The following is a 7021-nucleotide window of genomic DNA, read 5'->3' on the forward strand; positions in this document are numbered from 1 at the left end:
GCCTGATCAAAAACTTCAATAGCCCTTCAAATTTTTTAATGGCAGGCATTCAATCCGCTCAAGCTTTGGATCTGACTCATTCTTTGGCTTCCGCCCTAAAATGATCTGACAGTGCAGATACAACACATACATTACTGTGGGGTCCACAGAGTCTCATTACTCAACCTGTTAGTAGCTATGCAGATTCAGATTCAGATTCAGATTCAGATAAATTGCCAAAAGTGGGAGTGGGTCCCCATATTGAATGACGACTCTGGATTTCTCTCCCTAATACACACTAGCACCCCTTTTGCTCCCTCTCTCGTGTTTCTCTGGCTTACTCTCCCTGCGGCTTTGGGCGTTCCATACCCCCTAGTTTGCCATAACAGGCCATCTGCATTTGCAGGCTGTTAAAGCTATTGTTAAGTTTTGTGCTGTCATCCATGCATTTGGTGTCCCACCAAATATACAGTTCCAATGGTAAGAGAAATGTGCCCATATTATACACTTTGGGAATCATTTACTAACACATTTTGATCCAAGTTAGCTGAGAAGAAGCAAGTGACCTTCTCAAAAATTGAAGGGAAAGTACAATCTGAAATTAATAGGAAGGTGGTAATAAGGTATCCTTCAAGGGTCCGAAATCGGAACCCGGTGAAAAGGAATCCGGTTGCATCAATAACAGGAGAGAAGAATAAGAACCAAACTACAACAACACAATAACCAACAGCCAACGATACCAAAACAGAAGAGAAACCAAAAACATTACAACAAGTCATTACCTTTTTCTTCTTCTCAAAAGCTTACTCCCCGGATTCCACTTCGCCGTACAACCCATATCACTTGGAACTTCTTTTCACTATTTCAGTCTCTAGAAGAAAGAATCAAATTCAACTGGATTCTTCTTGGCCTTCTGATGTGCATTTGATCAACTCCAGTATATTAACCACCTCTCCCATATCTGGCCGATTCGATGGCACCTGTGATGTGCATATCAACCCCAACTTCATCAATGGTACCGCCTCCTCAGCTGGGAACTCCCCTTGTAGCCTCCCATCAACACATTCCTCCACCTGCCCTTCTTCCAATGCTCCTCTGACCATGTCAGATAATACCACCACATCATCCTCCATGTACTCCACAGGCCGCCTTCCCGTCACCACCTCCAATACCAAGATGCCAAACCCATACACATCACATTTCTCAGTGATTTTCACCCCTCGGCATGCGAATTCTGGGGCCATGTATCCAAGTGCACTCTGCATTTTGCTGCTTAGAACATAACGGTCTAGCATCGGCAACAGCTTCGCCAACCCAAAATCACCAACTTTTGGCTCTCCGGAGCCATCGATCAGGACATTGCTTGACTTCAGATTGTAGTGTATCACATTTAGTTGGTGCAGGTAGGCCAAGCTCTTTGCAGTCCCAACAATTATGTCAAACCTCTCTTGCCATGAGAGGGAGTTCGAGGCAGAGCTCTCATGGAGGTGTTTGTACAAACTCCCACCGGGAACGAATTCGTAAATGAGGAGCTGTAGAGACGGAGTCCAGTAATAACCTTCAAGCATGACAAGATTAGGGTGTCGGATCTTTCCAAGCTTCTTAACTTCCCTCTCAAAATCTTCTTGGGATTTGACTAGGCTTGAGACAGTGAGCTTCTTGATGGCAACTGGGCGCCCGTCATGCAGGACAGCTTGATAGACGGCTCCAAAGCCACCACGCCCCAGCTCGCAGTCCTTGTTGAGCAGTGTGTGAGTGCTGGCACTGAAGTTGGGGTCACCTGAGAACATGACGAGCTTGCCTGAGTTGGCATCGGTGGTGGGTGACTGGCTGCAGTCCTCATCGCCACCAGACATGGTGGGGGCAGCAGCAGAGAGAGGAGCGGCAGAGCGTGCACGGAGGTTAAGTACGGTGATAGTGACAACACCGAGGGCAATGACTGCAGCAGCCCCAATAGCAATGAGAGCAGAGATGCTGAGAATGATTTTCTTGGGGTGGATATTCGATGACGAACCGGGAGTGGAGGGGTTAGTGGAGGAATTTGGGTTGAGAACGATCGGTTTGGGAAGGACGCCACGGCAGGAGCGATTGACAGCTGCACCACAGAGAGACGGGTTGCCAGATAGGGAGGAGGGAGAGATGGTGTTGAAGAAACTGCCAAGGGGGAGTTCGCCTTCAAGATGGTTGTGTGAGACATTGAAAGAGAATAAGTGGATGAGATTTCCAAGCTGCTTGGGGATGGTCCCTGTGAGGTTGTTGAGGGAGAAATCTATGGTTTGAAGGTTAGAGAGATTAGCTATCTTTGCAGGAATTGGGCCTGTGAGATAGTTATGTGATAGGATCCTATACACAATTCAAAGAAAATAAATAAATAAATAAATATAATAGAAGAATCAGTCTAGCTTGAAACTTTGAGGAGAGAGTAAAAATCGCGTTTCTTATAGGGGTGTTGAGTGTTTGAATGTTGAAACTTGAAATAAAACTCAACAGAAAGGCAAACATTTCCCAATTGAGTGTTAAGCATTTTAATAAAGTTGCTTTCACAAGCAAAAATCTATTAAATGCATAAATTCCACACATGAGTATTCTATTATTTTCCATTTTCTTTTTCTCAATGAAAAATGATCCAACATAGAAACCAAAAGAAAAATGATCCTATGTAGAAACAAATCACTGAAGCTCAGTGTGCAGTATAACACTCCAAATATACAATTAGTAGATACTTTTGTGGACTGTAGGCCATAACTCTTGCAGACTGTCCAAAAGCAGGTTACTGATCTGTGTGATTTTTGGAGCATGGTCCATCAATTGGACAGTAGAATGGTACACACCACAAAGTAAGTACACAGGATCAATTTGCAATATACATATAGGTTCTGTCAATCATCAGAATATACAGGATTGCACCAAGCAACCGTTGTCGAGTTACAGAGTCACAGACCACCCTTATCCAAATAGACTCGAACATCCAATCAAACAAAAATGGCCTGAGCAGTTTTTTTCCAGTGAAAGTGGGCAAAAATAAAACGATAATTGAAAATGTGTGACCATGAACAGTTTTTTATAAGAGAAGAAATTTGAGTGGTGAATTTGAACAACAATGAAAAAGTGGGCGGAAAAGAAAAAAGAAAGAAAGAAAGAAAGACATCAATAGAAATAAGAAAGTGCACTTACAGAGAAGTTAGAGAAGAACAGTCTCCAATTTGGGATGGAATTTCTCCAGTTAACCTATTCTCACTCAAGTCAAGGACATCGATGTCCTTCAATGCTCCAATGCTTGCTGGAATCACACCCATGAGAGAATTACGAGACATTTTCAGGATGTGCAAGCTTCTCAAAACCCCAATGCCTGATGGAATTGTGCCAGAAAATTTGTTGTCAGATAAATCCAAGACCTGAAGGTTCTCATGGACGGGCTCTGTGGATTCAGAAGGAGAACTTTCCACTCTACTGGTTAATTCATTCTGTGAAACCGAAAACCTCTGCAAGCCCAATTTGAAAACCCATCCTGGAAGATTACCTGTCAAAAAATTCTGACTAAAATCTACAACCATCAGGCTCTTGCAACTCGACATTGACTCTGGCAAGCTCCCAGTAAGCCCATTTCCCGAAAAATTCAACACCTTCAACAAATTTAGATTTCCCATTGTATCAGGAATTGTGCCTAAAAATCCATTCCCCGACAGATCCAAAGTCTCAAGACTTCTCATTTCTCCAATCCACGATGGAACTTGTCCTACAAAAGCATTTGCACGTAAAATTAAAGAACTGGACAAGGTAAGCTTCTGAATTGAATCTGGAAGCCTCCCAGACAGCAAATTCTCACTGAAATCCATTGTCTTTAAATGCAAACAGCTTCCAATTCCATCTGGCAACTGCCCCAAAAACCTGTTTCTCCGTAAGCTTATGATACTCAGATTGGACAACCGTTCAATACCATTTGGAATCTCACCAACCAGAGAATTATCCGACAAATCGAGCGATGTAAGCCCACTCAGAGACCAGAGTCCATCTGGAAAATTACCTGAGAGCCCATTTGAGGAGAGGTTGAGAGCTAGGAGTGTCGAGCATGAGCTCAGACTTTGGGGAATCGCCCCCGAGAATCCATTTCTTGCTAGCGAGATCTCTTTCAGAAACATGCATTGCTCAAAAAACTCCTCTGGGATTGGACCAGAGAAACTGTTCTCGCTCAGGTCGATAACTTGCAGGCTAGAAAGACGGGCGAGCCCAGGGTCTATGCTGCCAGTGAAATTGTTCTTCGAGAGAGACAATCGTTGGAGGAACTTCAGCTGGAGGAGGCATCGGCCGATCCGTCCAGATAAAGATAACCCATTGAGGGCGACTTCTGTGACTCGGTTAGTTCTAACATCACATTTCACACCTACCCAGTTGCAGGGGTTGTTGTCATCTACATTCCAAGAGATCAGCTTTGAGTCTGGATCATGGAGATTCGCTTTGAAGGCGATTAGTCCGAGAACTTCATCATTGATCGTTGGATCTTCCGGTCGGACGACGACCAGAAGAAAGGAAAGAAAGATGAGGACCTTCAGTACCTTTCTCATTTCTAATCACTACCTGCCGAAATTTTCTAGACAGCTATTAAAGGGTTCGAAGGAGCTTCTATTGGAATCTCAGGAGCGTTGTTCAACAGGAATGAGGCTGGAATCAGATTATATTAACAGAATTCAGTGAAATTCAAGCATACATATGATAGCACTAGAGTTCAAATAGCTATAGAGATTGCTAAAAGAATATATAGAATTGAAAAACATTGATCACAGAAAGAAGCTACAAATGCTCAAATATGTGAAGAGAGATCTTCCAAAACAGATGAACTTCTGTGTCTGTATTTACGCGAACAGAATGAACGATCTTCAACCAACTTGGAGATAAATGGCTATGATTAGAGCTCAACAATACTACGGATAGTTGCAGATATGTGATCATTGCGGCTCAAAAAAGTTAAAAATAAAATATAATAATAATAATGAAATAATAATAATAATAATAATAAAGGAGGGCAAAAATACTCATCTTTAGCTGGGTTTCAAGTAAAACACTCCAACAATACTAGCATTCGCTATTCTAGAAGGAACTTCAAATAGCCAAAAAAAAGAAAAACAGAAACAAATCCTATAAATACAAAGCAGAGGAGAAAACCTCTGCAGGAAACAGCAGAAAATGAAGCGGAAATTCAGGGTTTTAGAGGTTTCCAATAAGAACAGAACTAAATCACTCCAATTAGCATTTGAATACTTGGATATCTCACACAAATCAGAGCAAGAGTTCGTGTGCAAGCTCCAATCTGCCGGAGAATTTCAAAGATTGATGCTGTATAAGGATTCGATGTGAAAGAGAAGAAGAAGAAAGAAGGCGAAAAGAATGCTGTTTTAGCCGTCTGAAACGAGATTTCTAACTGAAACAACCGAGAGAAACCCTAGAAATCAGTAAAAACTCCCTTTTCCAGCCAACAATGCGTAAAAAAACCAAGAATATGAAGAAAAATAAAACTGGAAATCGCGAAAAATCGCCGGTACAGAGTTAAAATATGCAGAATGATCGCAAAAAAAAAAAAACAAAAACAAAAAACCACTCACATTAGCTAATGAAAGAGATTTCACCCCGGAAACGGCAAAAATGGCAGATTCCGAGCTCCGATCTGTAGAAAAATGCCAGGAAACCGTCTTTTGGAGAAGTTACAGATTTCCACAATGTAGCCTCTTTGTGGTTTAAAACAGATTTCGGGAAGAACTTTATGAAATCCCTCGCATTGCGTTCGGAAATATGATTTCTCGCAGAAATCGGAGTGCAAACGGCAATTGTAGAAACGAAACCATGGAAATCGCTCCAGAAACCGATTCCAAGCTCGAGAATCGCTGAGTCGACGCTCCGAGTCGCCAAAAGAAAAAAGGCCAAAAAAAAAAAAAAAAAAAAAACTCTGGCAAACTTCTAGATGACCTTATCCGCTCGCCGGAAGTAACGTCGGATCTGACACAAGTAAGGGAAAGGTAAAAGCGTGGGAAGGATCTCCACCGGAACCCTAGAATTTCACCGTAATCCTCAGCAGGAAATCTCGCCGGTGACCTCTGTCGCCGTCGCCATTTACCAGACTTGTTTTTCTTGTCTCTGAAACGGAAGTGGACTGGTGTCGCAGTGGAGCCTTTTATTCGTAATTGAAATATCAATGTACTCGCGCGCATGAGATAGTAGGGAAGCGTCGCGACACAAATGCTAATATCGCATGTATGTGAGATATCGGGACCAACCATCGTGTCTGGAGCACTTTCGATCATGGCTCAGTTAAAACATACCTCTGTTTTACTAATCAGATGGGACATATTGTGTAGGATTAGAATGAACAGCAGAAAATGACTGATGGTTTATGATATCGACGTGTAGCTTGACTTACTGGTTGGTGGACCGTCCTGGATTTGGTATAGGCATGTCTACCATAGACTGGTGCAGATGTATCTTCAGAAGCTATGAGACGCTGGCGCGCGCCGCTGACCATCTCGCGCGAGCTGTGAAGACGTAGTATATTCTTAAGTGGCAGAATCTTAGCCGTTGGGAGGAATTCCAGTGGAAAACAGGTGGTTGCCTGTAGCAGCTGCTTTCTGACTTGGATATCGATTGTGCCGTTGAAGGGGGCGCGGATTAGGTGAGGCAGGGGAAAAGCTTATTGGGTGATGCCCTCTATGTGGGCCTCACATCAATGTATGTGTTGCATATCAAGGCCGTCCATCCGATTTTCCAGCTCATTTTATGGCATGGTACCTAAAATGAGACATTTCTAAATCCAGGTGAAGCACATCACAAGAAAAATAGTGGTGATTGTGGGCCCACTGCAATGTTTACTTGCCATCCAACTTTTGATGAATGAAAAATACAAATAACAGCTTCATCCAAAATTTCTGTGACCACTAAGAAGTTTTTAATGGTTGGAACTCAACTCCTCCCGAATAGTCCATTGAGGTTTAGATCTGATTCGCGTTTTGGGACCCTGACTTTAAAATGATCCGAAAAACAACTTACATCCAGGTGG

The 7021-nt window shown here is 42.7% G+C and overlaps 1 protein-coding gene across 3 annotated transcripts; it reads right to left on the minus strand.

Annotated features, from left to right (window-relative positions):
• Positions 1-556: 556 nt before the first annotated feature.
• Positions 557-6119, minus strand: LOC131223858 (probable LRR receptor-like serine/threonine-protein kinase IRK). Of its 3 annotated transcripts, XM_058219385.1 has the most exons (4): positions 5577-6118; positions 4004-4638; positions 3154-3715; positions 557-2322 (listed from the first exon to the last, which is right to left on the minus strand). In XM_058219385.1, exons 2-4 carry the CDS (start codon positions 4539-4541, stop codon positions 870-872), a joined length of 2553 nt encoding a protein of 850 aa, XP_058075368.1. In that variant the 5' UTR covers positions 4542-4638; positions 5577-6118; the 3' UTR covers positions 557-869. The 3 variants fall into 3 exon arrangements, with proteins under 3 accessions (XP_058075368.1, XP_058075367.1, XP_058075366.1); XM_058219384.1 differs by having other exon boundaries at positions 3154-4554; positions 5577-6119; XM_058219383.1 differs by having other exon boundaries at positions 3154-4638; positions 5577-6119.
• Positions 6120-7021: the final 902 nt, after the last annotated feature.

This window comes from Magnolia sinica, chromosome 13 (genome assembly GCF_029962835.1).
Source record: "Magnolia sinica isolate HGM2019 chromosome 13, MsV1, whole genome shotgun sequence".
NCBI classification, from domain to species: domain Eukaryota; kingdom Viridiplantae; phylum Streptophyta; class Magnoliopsida; order Magnoliales; family Magnoliaceae; genus Magnolia; species Magnolia sinica.

Excerpts from the sequence above, each read along its gene's own strand:
- LOC131223858 (XM_058219384.1), bottom strand. The coding sequence starts at position 4,541 with ATGAGAAAGGTACTGAAGGTCCTCATCTTTCTTTCCTTTCTTCTGGTC. Across the intron at positions 2,323-3,153 it reads TGTTCTTCTCTAACTTCTCT|GATCCTATCACATAACTATC; the intron begins GTAAGTGCACTT and ends AATTGTGTATAG.